Source organism: Hyaena hyaena, unplaced genomic scaffold (genome assembly GCF_003009895.1).
Source record: "Hyaena hyaena isolate Hyena2069 unplaced genomic scaffold, ASM300989v1 scaffold_0, whole genome shotgun sequence".
NCBI lineage: Eukaryota > Metazoa > Chordata > Mammalia > Carnivora > Hyaenidae > Hyaena > Hyaena hyaena.
In genome coordinates, this window is record NW_024080632.1 from 14,027,955 (window position 1) to 14,045,096 (window position 17,142).

Genomic DNA, 17,142 nt, shown 5'->3' on the forward strand with positions numbered 1-17,142 from the left:
AATTCTAAGGAGCATCTGTTTTGAAAAGTAGTCCTTGGTTTCAATAGGTGTGCCTGGTGTTAACGTTTTTAAACTTACTGTATTATAAACACCCTCTATTCCCAGTCAAAAACTCAACTGCCCCCTTCCTTTTTACTGGTGAGGGGAAAGATTTTAAACATTCTACCACTCACATTATATTCCTTTTCTTATAAACCAGTTTTATGAAGGTACGATTTCCACACAGTCTGATGCACCCATTTTTAGTACACATTGGCTAAATTTTGACCAGTGTATATATTCATGCGGCCACCATCACAATCAAAATATAGAACTTTTCCATCACCCTGTGACGCTCCCTTGTGACCTCTGTGTGGCTTCTGTGAAAGATAAAATCTCAAACTGCAGACAAAAGAAAAGAGCTCTGTAGGGTGAAACATGGAAACCACTCAAGAGGCAAACTGAGAGCACCAGATCTTGGTTCGAGGGTTCACTCTTAAGTGCTGCCCAGCGGCATGAAAACACAAAACAAAACCTGGATGTCCAGAAACAGGGGACTGATGAAATAAATGAAGGTGTGCAGACAACGGACTATTCCTGGAGCTGTTAAAAATATGATAGGAAACTGGGTGCCTGGGTGGCTCAGTCAGTTGCGCGTCAGAATCTTGGTTTCGGCTCAGGTCATGATCTCGCAGTTCGTGAGTTCCAGTCCCGCGTCCGCCTCTGTGCCTGCTAGGGATTCTCTCTCTCTCCCTTTTCCGCCCTTCCCCCGCTCACACTCGCTCTTTCTCAAAATAAATAAACATTTAAAGTGTACCTCAGGAAAGAAACACAGAAATGGTAACGATGATGCTCCCTCTGGGTGGGTGGCAGGATTACAACGGATTTTTATCTTCTCCCTTTTTTCTATATATTTTCTATAACATACGTGTACTACTTGTATAAGGAAATCAATGAAAATATCTTTTTAGAGATATAGGATATTTGCTCAGGATCACCCCAAAGTTGGCAATGACATCAGAGGCGGCACCCAGGGGTCCCGCCGGGGAACCTCCTGCTCTGTCAGGAGTCACTAAAACTCTGGTCCATGATGGGCCCCAGGAGGAGCCACGGATCTGCTGGATTTACAGTAAGGTAAATGTGTCTGTTTATTTCTCAAGGCAAGAAGTCTTGAGTCAGACTGCCAACGTGGCCTACACACACACACCTACACACACACGCGCGCGCCTGGCCTAGGGAACCGCTGCATCTGGGCCCCTCAGCAGGGATTCCTAGGGCGCTGCTTCAACGCTGCAGAACACACATCAAAACGCACAGGTCACTGCCCCCTCCCCCAGCGCTTAGCTCCTACCTGCGCTAAGAAGGACGTTGCGGGCAGTCGGGTGCCAGGCCACGATGCCAACTCTCTTTGAGTGGCCCTCTAAAATCACCACAGGCTCGGTCAGGGAGAGGGTGAGTCCATTTTCTGGGATCTGCCACACCTGGTGGGAAGGAAGCAAGAGCATCCACATGAGGCAGGCCCTCGGTCACCACCCGCCCTGGGACGCTCTGGTTAGCAGACCCGCTCTGCACACCCAGCACACATGCTGCTCTCTGGGTGACGGCGGAGCACTGCACATCGACTCTATGCAGCTACTGTAAAAACAGAGTATGGTATTAAAGATCAGAACACCCACCAGGCCTACAGAATGCTGCCTCTCCACTTCTATTTAACAATAGCTGAGATCTTACTCCAAATTCTCTGTTAAAGTCAAACCTCTCCGATTAGAGGCATGCAAAAACACCTGACAGAAAGAGGCAGAACAGGCCCCCAGGAGAAGCAGCCCAGCGGTGATGAGCCCTTGAGGAGCCCCGGGGTTTTGAGGGGAGAGCACCCTCCACCCACCAGAGCTCTCAGGAGACGGTGACGCATTTAAAACACCGTCTTTTCTCTAGTTTTACATTTGGAAAGTAAAAATACACCTAATAGTTCTATAATATCTACTATAGAAAAATCTTACAAAGAAACAAAAGATAAATTGGGCCTCATCAAAATTAAAAGCTTTGTGTTTCAAAGGACATGATCAAGACAGTGAAAAGAATATATATGAAGAACTCTTACAAATCAACAACAAAAGGAAAATAACTCAATTTATGAAAAAAATTTTTTTTAATGTTTTTATTTACTTCTGAGAGAGAGAGAGAGTGTGTGTGAGCAGGGGGAGGGTCAGAGAGAGAGGGAGACACAGAATCCAAAACAGGCTCCAGGCTCTGAGCTGTCAGCACAGAGCCTGACGTGGGGCTTGAACCCATGAACCATGAGATCATGACCTGAGCTGAAGTGAGACGCTTAACTGACTAAGCCACCCGGGCGCCCCAAACCAATTTTTAAAATAGGCAAGGAATCTAAATAGACATTTCTTCAAGAAAGATATACAACTAGTTTTAAGGCGCATGAGAACATGCTCACTATTATTAGTCATTAGGGAAATGCACATCTAACCACAGTAAAACATCAGCTCATGCCCACTGGGAGGCCATAATCAAAAGGCAGAGAGCAAGTGCTGATGAGGCTGTGGGGCGATCAGACTCCTTGCTGGTGGGGGTACAAAATGGCGCAGTCGCTTTGGAAAAGAGTCTGACAGTTCTCAAGTGATTCAACATAGACTTTCTGTGGCTTAGCAACATCACTCCTCGGGTAGCCCAAGAGAAATGAAAATATATGTCTACACAAAAACTTGTACGTGAATGTTCACAGCAGCATTGTTCATAAAGGCCAAAGACTGTGCAAACAACCGAAATGTCCAGCAACTGACAAAGGGATGGACAAAATGAGATGTATCCATACAACGGAATCTTACTTGTCCACAAAAAGGAATTAAGTACTGAGTCACGCTATAACACGGCTAACGCTTGAAAGTACGATTAGAAGTTAAGTTCCACATATTGTGGGACTCTGTGGCTACGAAATGCCCAGGACAGAAGAATACACAGAGACAGAAAGCAGATTAGCGGCTGCTCTGTGCTGGGGACTTCGGATCAGGGACAGTGAGCGGGCACAGGGTTTCCTTCTGGGTTGATGAAAATGTTCGAAAACGGCCTCTGGTGATGGCTGTGCGTGTCTGTGAAAACATGAAGACACTGAACTGTACGGTTAGATGGGTGAACTGTATGTGAACTAGAGCACAAGGATGCGGTCCACAAAATCTCCTGCACTGCCGAAGACACACAGGAACAGTCCCCATATCTTACATGGGGATGTGCCTGGGTGGGTGGCAGAGGGGGATGGGGATGGGAGAAGCGTCAGATGGAAGGGATAAGAGACTATGACAGATGAAGACCTGAGTTTTAAAAGGTTAAAAGACACCTTCTACGAAGAACCGAGTAACAACTAAGCTGAATAGCAGCAAGAATCCTGTAGAAAACCAGACACTGAGTAATATTTAAGTTTGTGAAAAGGCTAAGGTTTAAAGTAATTATCTTCTTATATATGGAGAGTAAAACACATTAAATACGTTAATATATTTTAAATAATTTGTGTATTTAAAATATATTAAACTAAAATGTATTAAATAAAATGCTAACCACCAGAAAAGATTTTAAGGAACTAGTTCATGAAAAATTTAGAACTCGCCAGTGACAAATCATGGTCAACAGTGGAACAAGTGAGAAACAGAATTTTCCTTTGTTGAGGACTTTTAAGGAGGAGACAGACAATGTCTGTTTTCAACTGCTTAGTGGAAGGCAGAGATCTGGATTAGATGAGTGTCTAAGGTTCAGCTCAGTTCTGTTGTCCTGCAGAAAATTAGAAGAAAAAGTTTGCCATCCTGAAGAATGGGGGAAGAGTCACGAATTAAGTGATCGTTCGTTCTTGCGGCTGAATTCTGCCCAGGCTAACTACAACCCCTTACGCCACTCACGGCAAAATAAACCTGCTTTAATTCCCCCTGCACCCTCACCGCTCAGCAAATTTCCAACAGTGCAGGTGTGCACAAGCACAGACGGCAGAAGGAAAACCTACCTTGCCTCTTGGGCACCAGACTTGAGCCCTGCCCCCTCCCCTGGGAATGGGGGTATCTGCTGACCCCACTCCCAGCACTACATGTTTACTTCCATCCTGATACACAGTATCTTTGAGCAAGGGTTTAAGATGAACAAAACAGCTCCAATTAGCCATCTGAATGTAAAGCGGGTCTTTGTTTTTGCTTTTTTTTTTTTTTTAACAGAAGAAACAGAAAACTACTGATTTTATCAAGGCATGAAGTCGCAGAGAAACAGTTACGAAATGGAACTTGAGGGACTCAACAGGAAATGCATTTTCCACGATGAATCCTGGCCCGAGCTTGGAATGGAAAGAGCGGCCGTTACCATCTGCCGTCTCCAGATGGCGCCACAGCCCCGGGCTGCTGGGTTCTCTGCAAGGACTGCGCCACCTCGGTACCCCTCTCTGACCACAATTAGATGGTGTGTTCTCTCAATCCCGAATGAGGCGTGGAATGATTGAAGGCCGTTTCTAGTCAGCACTCCCAATCTTAAGCCCGAGGGTGGAAGCGGAGCCCATAAGGGGACCTTACCTCTTCCTGTCTCTAGCTGCTCCCTCATTCATGTTTTCCTTGGACTGCAAGGAAATGTTAATAATGGGGCAAAACACTTATTATATAATTTTTTTAAATGAGAAAACTGCTCCTTTTTAAATTTCACCTTTGGAAGATTCAGTGGTTCCTAACCCACTTTACCACCTTGGTTGCTCATTCACACGGCAGGTCTCTTGAGTAGCCACTATAAGGCAGGCCTGTGACAAGTAAGGGGGGAGAAGGGTGACCACGTACGGGCCCTGCTCTTGAGGAGTGTACAGTCTACCAGAAAGCAGAGACTTCTGGGAGGCCAAAATCAAACACAAGTGGTGTGATGTGGAGGCTTGGAGCATGGTCTCTAGAGCCAAACAGACCCGGGTTCAAATCCTGCCTGGGCCACTTACAGTGAGGGTCCTGGGCAAACAACTCCACGCGATCGTGCCCAGAGGGAACATGAGCACATATACCTTCTAGGGCTGCTGTGGGGATAAAATGAGTTAATATGCCCTGGAACAGAGTCGGGCATACTTTCAGTGCCCCCCCAAAGCAGAGACAGAATGATGCAATGGTTAAGAACATGGGCCCCAGGACCAGAACAGATTCTTCAATTCCTGATTCTGTCGGTATCACCTGTGTAGTAACCTTGGAGACTTTCCCTTAAACTTTCTGGGCCTTAAGCTCTTTTTGCCTCTAAAATGGGAATAACAGTGAATCCGCCTTCCTTAGGGCTGTCCTGAGGCCCAATGCGGGGATATGAATCTGAAGGATTCAGAACGATGCCTGTCGTGAGGCAGGCTCTTCCTAAGCGTCAGCCCCATTAGTGCCTGTTCCGCGCCAGGAAACCACACGGGGTACGGAAGCAGCACCCCGCGGCGCAAGCCAAGTGCCGAACAAAAATACAAGCGTCGTGAGGCTGCCTTCTTGCTGTCCCGGCCTGGCACACGCAGGAAGGCCCTCCGAGGAGGGAACCATTAGTGAGGGAAGAAGGGAGGGGTGACACAGGCACGAGGGTTTACAGCGGGGGGAGACAGTGGCTGGAAACGTCTGGGAAACTAAAACGGGAAGGCGATGGGGCCCCAGGCTGTGGTGGTCAGCGCAGGCGGTGGTGGTGCGCACCGTGGCCGCGGCAAGGAGCCGGACGGCCTGGGAGCCCTTGCACACAGAGTGGGCCCCGCTTATGGGCCTGTCCTGACATGGCTCTCTGCCCTTTTGAGGGCTGTCTGCAGCTTCTGGGCAGTGGCCTCCCACTTTGGCGTGAAGGGGTCTGGTCGCCTGTGGCGCGGGGACGACAGAGCAGAAGGCCCGCTGCATACACGTTTGGTCGCCTCGTGTGGAATGTGGACGTCGGCTGGGACGTCCGAAGGTGTGGGCTCCCGTCCGAGCTGGGGCCCTAACGGCCTGTTAGCATGAAGAAGGGGCTTCACTTCTGGGAGCCTCAATTTCCTTGTTTGCTATGGGGCCAGCATCTGGTTGCAGGCGTTACTGAAGCATCAAACAAGCTAGAACATGTTACATCCCCAAAGCACTCCCCTCATGTGAAATAGTGCAAACAGGGTGACCTTCGACAAACCAGTTACTGCCTGAACTGGTGTTTCCTACGCTTTAAAATGGGACATACTCTTCCCTTACTCGCTGTTATAACGATTAAATACAATCATTGCACATAAGGGCTGGTAGAACAGGGTGTGGCAAAAAAAATGCTTACTGTATGTTCCTGGTTATTCCTCTTGCTGTTACAATGACCCTGCATATATCTTCAGGGTATGAACATCAGGCTTTCCTTCATGAGCCTTGTCCTCAGTCCTCAAATGAATTCAGCACTGTACCCAACTTCCTAATTTATATCCAAGGTATTATGTGTGAAAGCTCTAATACATTCCTAGGCCAATTAGCACAAATGAGAACAGCTCTGATCTCTATGCGGTCTATTAGCATCTCTCTGTTCCGTGGGTAACACTAGTGCTCTAAAACCAATCCGCTTTTTCAAAAACCCATCGGTGAGTAGAGAGGCAAACAGAAGTTCCCCATCCTCCGCTGTGCCCACACCGAGCATCTCAGCACAGCAGGGACAAGCTGACTCTCTCCTCCACTTGACTTTTTGCTTTGTTTTCTTTCAAATAATACCGTGTACTCCTGAAATTTTCTATTTGGACTGGACATTGCTATGGCAATGTTTTGTTTTGGGAACAAAAAGAAAAGAGATCAAAAAAACATAATCAGTCCCAAGGGCTTCCAGATGAAAAAGTGAATCAATCAGTAAAAACCCATTGTGGTTCTGGGAAAAAAAACAACAACTTTTAAGCGCATGTTCAGGAACTAATGCATCATTGGAATCCTTTTCAACATGTGGAATTCTGAAAACGGAAAAAGAACAGCTCAAGAGAACAGTTCCAATAAGAAAAAAAGTGATGAATGGGGCGCCTGGCTGGCTCAGTTGGTGGAGCGCACGGCTCCTGATCTCAGGGTTGTGGGCTCGAGCCCCACGCTGAGTGTAGAGATTACTTAAAATCTTTAAAAAAAAAAAAAGAAAAGAAAAGAAAGAGAAAAAGAAAAAAGGAAAGGAAAAAGTGATGAAAATTGAGAAATGTGGGTTTCTCTCAAGGAGTAATTGTAAAGTGCAATTTGTTTGATGGTTCTGTTACATCTCACACACAGTGCAAAATTTAAAAATTATGCGAGTGTTTCCAGACTCTTCTGCCCTGTTTCAATCACCCACCCTGAACTTGCTACTGGTCTAGGCACTAGAGCTATGGCTATAAGAAGGGCTATTCCCCTAAAAGGCTGTATTTTTAAATGCCAGGACACCGACTGCAAAGGGAAAATGAAGAAAAGAGATGGCGGGACGGGGGAAGCTCTCCGGGTCCACGGCAGCCGCAGAGCCCACAGAGGCGCCTCTACAACGCCCACACGGCAGCACAGAGGGGTCAGGACGTGCCCGAGGGAGCCATGGCATTAAAAACAACATTAGTTTTGGGGAAATCAAGAACTAAGGGCTAGGCTCTGATCTGCCCAGGTTATAATACCCACTAGCAAATGGCCCAGATGCGTTCTGCCGAATGACCGAGGGGTCAGAAATCCTGGGGAATTCACTCTCATCACCAACTACAATGTTGCTTCCATTTTTATTTCAAGGCAAAAGCTGTGTTAGGAAAATTTATAACAGAACCAACAACGTGTAAAATAAGGAGATCATTTTTGTTGATTTCTACCGAAGAGTAAGATGGATGTGGGAGAAGGTAAAAGTGTCCATTTCAACTTTATTTCGGATGGGTCAGAACATCTAGTCAGACACTAATAAGACAGATGCTCTGCAAGACTGTTCCCTCTCCCTGACTCTGGAAGAAACAATTACGCAACCCCCTGTGTGAATCAGCCATTCTTCGCATTTGTGTTTGATTACTACCCTGCAGATCGGCAATAGCATTGAATCGAGATCATTCACTAAACTTAACTTGGCTGCTCTCCGTAAAATATTTCAAGCAGTAATATTTTCTTGGAGCTAAACTCCTTCCAAGTAAAATACTTAGTAGCCACAATCTTTAAAACTCTCTATGAGAACACATTGTTGAAGAAAAGAACTCATGGTAAGAAAAGTCTGGAACACTTAGGAGCACAGTCCAATTTCTAGGAGGAGGGTTTATAAAATTGCTTTCTGCCGGTATAAAACACGGCTTTGAAAAGTAGTACATGAAAGGTAAACCATGCCAATATAATTTGCTTTTAGGCCGCTTAAAGAAGCCATCTGTAAAAGATGAAGGAATGTGCCATCAGCCTAGCATTCCTTTCCTAAACCTGCGATCAAAGGGACAGCACTGTGATTGAATCAATGCTTGCCAAATTAACACATCAGTGCCTACATGCTTAGGACTTAATGGAATTAAACTATTAATAGAAAAAAAAGGTTTTTTTTTCCCCTAAATGTTTTTTAACATTTATTTTTTGAGAGAGAGAGAGAGAGAGGGAGGGAGGGAGGGAGGGAGAGACAGAGCATGATCAGGGGAGGGTCAGAGAGAGAGGGAGACACAGAATCCAAAGCAGGCTCCTCCAGGCTCTGAGCTGTCAGCACAGAGCCCAATGCAGGGCCCAAACCCACAAACTGAGATAATGAGCTGACCTGAAGTCAGGTGCTTTAACAGACTGAGCCACCCAGGTGCCCCAATCCAAAAAGCAGTTTTAAAAATAAATTCTTTTATAGTTCATTTGACAAAGTGGTTCTATAGTTTGCTTTTTTTTTTTTTTTACTGAATATTTGCTGCAGATATTCTTATTGCTATGAACTGCTATAGGTACACTATCAAAAATAATAACTTGTTATGCATTCATAGCTTCCTTGTTGTTATTATTTCACATGTAATGTTGAGGGCGTTTAAGTGGCCTACAGATGCTCTGAACTTTCCATCTTGAGCTTTTCTCAGTATTCTTCCCCTACTCTAATGAGGCCTTGTTACACTATCTACTATTGGTAGAACCTACCAACAGCCTAGGTTTGGGAAACTAAAGAAAGCTTTTCTGTTTAAAAACAAAAAATGTGACAAAAAATGTGTTGGAGCACTTGGCTACATCCTTCAGTAGAGCATGCGACTCTTGATCTCAGGGTTGCTGAGTTTGAGCCCCATGTTGGGCGTAGAGATTGCTTAAAATAATAATAAAGAAAAAATAAAATTTGAAGATGGTTTTGTTTGAAACTGCCTGATCTATCATACAGTGTTCTTTTACCTTTAGGAGAGCAAAGTGGAAAATAAGGTATTAAGAAGGTGGAGTAGAAGACAATCAATCGTTTCTTCAAAATTTCACTTCAACTGCTAAGTTATAAAAGCTTCTTGTAATTATCCCAAAAAAATTATTTCGGGGACCTTAAATGATTAAAATATCAGCATCATACTTAAGTGCTTAAAAAAATAAACTAGGGGGAGGATTTACGTCCAAGCATTACGTAATTTACAAAATGTTTACTCTGGCAATACCAAGAAAAGGGGAACAAAGAAAATTCTGGAAGGATGGTGGTGTTAGTGGCAAGCACAGTTTTGGGACCTTCCCCAATTGCCCAGAAAAACACAGAGCAGGTAGATAAAACAAAAACCCAGAACTAGGTGATAATCCCCAAATGCAAGTGGGAGGAAGAAGCCACCAAAAACCACATGACCTGCATATTATCGGTCTCGGTGTGGAAAAGTCATTGGTCAGTGATGGGGTGCCTCACAGACCTAAGACCAACCCACAAGGACACCAGCAATGGAAACTGGGAAGGCTTTTGGCCACTCCAATAGCAGGTGAGGACAGGGACCTGGATACAAAGGTCTGAAGGGGCTGGAACAATCTAGACTCAGTCCAGACCCCATACTCTACAGGCCAACCAGACAGGACTCCTTTCTGACCCAGAGTAAAGACAAATTCCAAGGAATGGAATCAAAGCTGAGAAGGACAGAAGTCAGAGGGGCAGAGGAATGAGAAAATCCAAATAAAGGCAGGCTAGGAAATCTCAGAAAGCAAGCCAGCATGTTTCTAAACGCCACCTGAAAAGGACGGACAGGGGAGCTCTGTGAAGTTAGGTTGGCTATGTGAGCTGAGCCACCTTCGAACAACTCTAAACGCACATAAAAATAAGAAGGGGCGCCTGGGTGGCTCAGTAGGTTAAGTATCTGACTTTGGCTCATGTCATACCTCAAGGTTTGTGAGTTCGAGTCCCGTGTCAGACTTTGTGCTGACAGCTCAGAGCCTGAAGCCTGCTTCAGATTCTGTCTCCCTCTTTCTCTGCCCATCCCCCACTTGTGTTTTGTCTCTCTCTCTCTCTCTCAAAAATAAACATAAAAAAATTAAAGAGTAAGAGAAAAAAGTAAAAGAAAACAAGTCAAGCTATCATAAGAAACAAAGAGAATACAATAAGGCATAGAACAGCATTCCTCTAAACAATATAAGAATGCTAAGAAGGTGTGCTCAAAAAGAGGTAAAAATCATCACATACTATTTCAAAACAATAAAATCCAGTACATCTACATCAGAACTTAAAAAGCTCAAAAGGTAGCAAAAATTTCAAAATTAGAAATAAGAATCACTTTAGAAAAGAAGACTGACCAAGAAAGAACACAGTATCAAAAGCATAGCAACGCCCTCCCAAAAATAAAAGGTAAAAAACAAAAAAAATGGTTAAAGTTCTGAAGCTAACTAATTTAACATTGTGTGTTGACTAGACTTTAATTAAATAATACATTTTTTTAGGGGCGCCTGGGTGGCTCAATCGGTTAAGCGTCCGACTTCGGCTCAGGTCATGATCTCACGGTTCGTGGGTTCAAGCCCGCGTCAGGTTCTGTGCTAACTGCCAGCTCAGAGTCTGGAGCCTGTTTCAGATTCTGTGTCTCCCTCTCTCTCTGACCTTCACCTGCTCACAACCTTTCTCTCTCTCTCTCTCTCAGAAATAAATAAAACATTAAAAGAAAACACATTTTTTTTTAAATTAAAAAAAAAATGAACATGAAAAAAGGTTGGGAGAGAAACTAACCATTACTGAAGATAGGAAAAGAAGAAAAAGCATATGGATAACAGGAGTCACTGAAGAGGAAAACAGAACAAATACTAAGACTATAATTGAAGAAAACATTCCTGGGAGGGGGAAAAACCCTGAAACCTTATACTGAAAGAACAGATCATGGGGTCTGGGGGGCACCTGGGTGGCTCACAGTCAGCTGAGCATCCAACTCCTGATTTTGGGTCAAGTCATAATCCCAGGGTCATGGGATTGGGGCTTGAGTCAGGCTCTGCACTGAGTGTGAAGCCTGCTTGGGATTTTCTTCTCTCTCTCTCTGCCCCTCCCGCACTCCCCCCACCCCCAGCTCGTGGGTTGCACCCCTGCTCTCTCATTCAAAAAAAAACCCCAAAAACCAGGGGTGCCTGGGTGGCTCAGTCGGTTAAGCGTCCAACTTCGGCTCAGGTCATGATCTCATGGTCCATGGGTTCGAGCCCTGTGTTGGGCTCTGTGCTGACTGCCAGCTCAGAGCCTGGAGCCTGTTTCGGATTCTATATCTCCCTCTCTCTCTCTGACCCTCCCCTGCTCACGCGGTCTCTCTCTCAGAAATAAATTTTTAAAAAATTAAAAAAAATAAATAAACCACAAACCTTGGAATGCCAACTGAGAATAACCAACGATATTCTAGCAAGATTACTATATTCTTCAAAAACTTTTTTTTAATGTTTATTTTTGAGAGACAGAGACAGCATCAGCAGGGGAGGGGCAGAGAGAGGGAGGGAGGCACAGAATCTGAAGCAGGCTCCAGGCTCTGAACTGTCAGCAGAGTCCAATGGAGGACTCAAACCCATGAACCGTGAGATCATGACCTGAGCTGAAGTTGGACACTTAACCGACTGGGCCACCCAGGCACCCCAAGATTACTATGTTCTAAGAAAAACAAAATCTTATGAACATTTAGGCACAAAGAATATATGGTATATAAGGGAGAGAGAATTAGATTATCTCATTTCTTCTGACAACAACACTTTATGACAAAAGAAAATGGAATAATATATTTAGACACTTGAGGAAAGGCTATGAACCAAAGATTTTATATCCAGAAAAACTCACCTTCAAATTTGTAAAGGTCACAGACCAGCTATTATCTATGTACAAGAACTTAGAAAATACTGTTCCCATGAGCCTTTTCTATTTGATTCCATTCTTTGGAATTTCTCCTCAGTGTGGAGGGCCTGTCCCAGAGGGGCTCAAGCACTCTCTGGTTGAGTTCTAGTGTACTGGGGTCTAGAATCTACCAGGGAAGGAGCTTCAGATGACCTAAATGACTAGAAAGAGGCTGACATAAGGACCTATGGAGAGCACCAAATACAATTACTTAGAGAAATAGGACAGGAGAGGTTGTTAAATGTAATGGCTATGTGATCTTGGAATTACTGAGCACCTCATTTTATTTTTATTGATTTATTTTTATTTTAGAGACAGTGAGAGTGGAGTGCGTGCAAGTTGGGGAGAAGGGCAGAAGGGGAGAGAGAGAAGAAGGGAGGGGGCAGGGATGGGGGGGAGGAAAGGGGGAGAGGGGGAGGGAGGGAGAGAGAGAGAGAGAATATTTTTTTTTTTTTTTTTTTACAAATAGCTTATTGTCAAATTAGTTTCCACATAACACTCAGTGCTCATCCCCATGAGTGCCCTCCTCCATGCCCATCCCCCCTGCCCCCCACATCCATCAGTCCTCAGTTTTTGTCAGCATTCAAGAGTCTCTCATGGTTGCCTCTCTCCCTTTCCACCACCATTTCCCCCCTTCTTCTCCCCCTTGTTCCTCAGTTAAGTTCCTCCTAATCCGAGAGAGAATATATCTTAAGCAGGCTCCACGCTCAGCACAGAGCCTGAAGTGGGGCTCAGTCCCATGACTGTGCGATCATGGTCTGAGCCAAAGGACGCTCAACTGACTAAGCCACCCAGATGCCCTCAGAGTACAACATTTTTAAAGAACAGAGATAGTGTAGATTAAAAAGTTGTACCTTCCTGGGGCTCCTGCTTGGGATTCTCTCTCTCCCTCTCTCTCACTTAGAGGATACTCTCTCATACAAAATAAAGAAACATTAAAAAAAAAAGTTGTGGAAACTATTTTGAGTAATCACAAACTGATTTATGGTGGTCATAACAGTATTTTTGCCTGTTGTATGTAATAGTAATGAAGCCCATGAGACAGATCAGGGCAGTCTAATTCACACTGAACCATTCAGACCCCAGATTCTCAGTGTGCAAGAAGAAAGATAAAGGTGCAATATTCAAGGTTAGGCTAAAACCATATAGTCCTGAGTTTTAACAGGGAATATTAAGGTGAGGTCACATGGTATTTTATCTTTAAATATACATGTATATTCTAGCCCCATTTACCACCAGGTCTTTAAAAAAAATGATCACCATGGTAACAATGACCATTCCTAGCACCCAGACTGTGATCTATCCATTTTTCATGAAAAGAAACCAGAGCTTCTGAGAGAAGTGGCGATATGAGGTGTGGGTGAAGAAATGTCCAAGAGAGCACGGAACACCATAACATACCAAATAGCAGGGAAGCCATCAAAAACAACTAGGGTGTGTCAAAAGGACTCAGGAAGCTTGAAGAAGTTCCCATTAACAAAAAGTGAGCTGGGCTTTGAGATAAGAATTGTAATGAATCGAAACCCATGAAAGATGTTTCAATCCATGAATTCAAAATGAAATGAAAGGGGGAAAAAATCTAACTGGTCATCTGAGAAAGAGAGAACCAATTCATAATCTTGAAAACGGAGTAAATAAAAGGAGAGAGTCAAGCATTTATCCTACTTTCCTACATGAACAGTACTACTGGCCAAACAGTAGAGAAGAGGGGGCACCCCCTTACAATTTTTACCAGCTGAAACCTGAAAACAAAATAACAGAATTTACTATCTCCATTTTGTGAGCCCTAAGGACCGGCTAGATCTGGGCGCTGAGCATCAACAGCTGCACAGATCAAAAAGAACAAAGACCAGACAACTTGGTATCATGGGCCCCTTGATGGAAGAACAAAACACTAGCTATTATCTTGCCAGAGGGAGCCTGAAAGTGCTCACACTTCAGGATCCAGCTGCCAATTTATAGGGAATTTGGAGGATAGAGGAACATGTTGAAATGCATCAGGAACGTACAACCTGCAGACACTAAGATAGTTGAAAGATGCAGGTCAAAGGTCACACTCCTTCATTAGATTCAACGTTAAGGACAAGAAAACGAAGGAAAAGGAATCGAGAGGTTACAAAAGACTTAAAAGAAGTATCGAGTTCTTTGAACTTTTAAACTTTAAGTGGTAGTGTCTAGAAATGCACTTGTGGGTGATTAAAAACCATGGAGAAGGGCAAGTGGGAGTAGCGGATACTTGCCGAGGGAGGGAGCGAGGGAGGGAGCGGGAGGGTTTCTGACCAGGAAGGGGCACAGGGGAGAGCCTGAGAAGGCTGGCAGAGTTCGGTCTCCTGACCTGGGTGCTGGTTACACGAGATTGACTTAACTGAACTCCCTTACCTGTTTGTTTAGCATGTTTTATAATAAAAAGGTTTCTGTTTTGTTTTTGTTTTTTCTTTTTTAGATAAATCAAACCTCTTCTTCTTCTTTTTTAATGTTCTATTTATTTCTGAGAGAAAGACAGAGAGAGAGAGAGGTGCAGCATGAGCAGGGGAGGGTCAGAGAGAGAGGGAGATACAGAATTGGAAACAGGCCCCAGGCTCTGAGCTGGCAGTCAGCACAGAGCCCGACGTGGGGCTCGAACCCACTAGCTGTGAGATCATGACCTCAGCTGAAGTCAGACGCTTAACCGATTAAGCCACCGAGGCGCCCCTCAAACCTGTTCTTCAAGAGAAGTTAAGGCTCTCAGTTTAAGATTTTGGCATCGGGGGTCTAAACAATGCTCCTTTCCCTTAGTAAAATATGTCTGCAGCCACAAAAATGATCAATTTAGCAACGCACACCCAGCAGAACAATTCCTTTTAACATATTTCCTTAATGTGATTTGGCTGCCAAAATTATGAAATCACAGGAGGAGCTACCCTCAGCCAAAAGTCCATGACGAAAAATGAGTAAATGTTTAAATGACACAGTTCAGGAATTAATTTGTGTTTATGTCAAGTAATTTTAGTTAATAAACGCTTCCAAGCACTGTTTCTAAGTCTGGCTCGGGCCACAAGAAACGAAGAGGGCAATGCATCTGCCGTGCAAGAGCGCCTGTAAGTGCCGCAGGCCCCGCTGCCCCCTAGTGCAGCTCGGGCGCATCACTCCCCTTTCGACACATTGGGGGCGAGGATTAAAAATTGATCCAAACCGACAATTACATGTCAAGGCTAAGAAGAACGTAATCAATAACAAGAAGCTTTACGTTAAAAAGTATCCCAGAGCCTGGTTTCACACGTAATCTACTTCTGGAATCTAAATGAGGAAATGTAAAGAACTTACTTTGAAAATCTCTCATCTGGTTTGTCTACCTGCATAAGAAGGCATTTCTTAACCAGGGCCGAACTAGACAGAACACACCTAATGCTGGCTTGAAAATAAGCGCTTTACTTATTGCTCAACTTTACTATTTACTATTTCCCAATATATGCGTTATGTCCCATTTTATACGTGTAACCTTTGGCATCTTATTTCACTATAAAGGTATCATTCACGCTGGCAGTTTTTGTTTTCCTTTTGTGGGAGGGAGTCCAAGGGAGTCCACAGAATTATCGGAAAGCCATTTTACTTCCCTCAGAATCTTCACACGGAGCAGAAGTGACAACAGTCAATGGGCATGCACACACACACGCACGCTCATGCCAAAGAAGGAAACCAATACGGTTCAACCTCTTTGACATAAGGGCTTATTAAGGACTTAGCTGTAGTTACCCTTTCAGGTCGCTACGTCACAGCGCAATCCAACGGATAATCGAAACTGCTACGACTTTCTGCTTTCCAAGCCTCTGCACACACATGCTTTTTGAAAGTAGGAGGTAGGTCCCGCTGGCCTGTGCGCCACCCCCTGGGAGCTTACCATAACTGTGCAGTCCTCTGAACCACTGGCGATGACCTGGTCATTGTGCGGGCACCAGTCAATGTCGAGCACCGGTCCTGTGTGGCCACATACTGTAGGGTAGGATTTGTCAATTCGACCAGTCTGAAGGAAGAAAGAAACAGACGTGATGTGACACCAACACCACGGAGTTTGGGCGCTTTCTCAGAACCATCTTTCTTATATTACCTCCACCCCGAACTCTCAGGTGTCTGTATACGATGACATTCTTGTTGGTCAATGTCAACTAGTAAGAACTGTCAACTTTTGTGTCTAGAAACAGCTAATGCCAAGGACACGCCACCAAATTATAAGGATCCACATTTCTGGAACCACAAAGACTTTATTTAATCAACTGCATTTATAGACACAGCAAACAAGAATCCTAAATCTTTTCAACAAAATGCAATTTGTAAATAATAGGTGTGTTTTCACTGTTAAAAAAAATAACAAAAAAACTTGGTATTATTCAAAATGTTAAATATAACTTTTAATATAATTAGCTGATAGCCTTAAATATACAAATTGCCAGTTCTGGAAACGAATGGCAGCATAAGCACACAAAGTTAGGGTAGTAAAAATAAAAGCTTTAGCTATTGCTTAGGGCTCAATCCGTCTAAGACAGTCTCTGTCTCTTCACTGTCTTCAGTCAACACAGAGCCAGCAGGACCAATTTATCACCACCAGCTTAGATCTCACCCATTATCTAGTCTATGTCTCATTAAGAATCCAGTATTCAGGGGCGCCTGGGTGGCTCAGCTGGTTAAGTGTCCAACTCTTGATTTCAGCTCGGGTCACGATCTCATGGCTCGTGTGACTGAGCCCTGTGTCAGGCTCTATGCACAGCACAGAGTCGGCTTGGGATTCTCTCTCTGCCCCTTCCTCACTCATGGGTGCTCTCTCCTTCTCAATGTAAACAAACAGTAAGAAAACAATTTTCAATGCTGGTCATAAGTAACCATCACAATATACTCACGGGACACATCAATTTGGCTTATCAAGTCGGTTTTGTGTTAACCAAGACAAATGCTATTGTAACAACAGGTATACAAAAGCTAAACAGGTTAGTGCCAGTCCACGCGGAGGCC

At 44.3% G+C, this 17,142-nt stretch overlaps 1 protein-coding gene across 1 annotated transcript in view; it reads right to left on the reverse strand.

Moving 5' to 3' along the window:
- CORO1C (coronin 1C) overlaps positions 1 to 17,142 on the reverse strand; it is a 73,358-nt gene that overhangs the window by 11,036 nt on the left and 45,180 nt on the right. Inside the window, exons 3-4 of the mRNA XM_039243361.1 lie at positions 16,037 to 16,159; positions 1,331 to 1,460 (exon numbers count right to left, since the gene is read on the reverse strand). Of these exons, the coding sequence (XP_039099292.1) occupies positions 1,331 to 1,460; positions 16,037 to 16,159 (253 nt within the window). The remainder of the gene's footprint in view (positions 1 to 1,330; positions 1,461 to 16,036; positions 16,160 to 17,142) is intronic.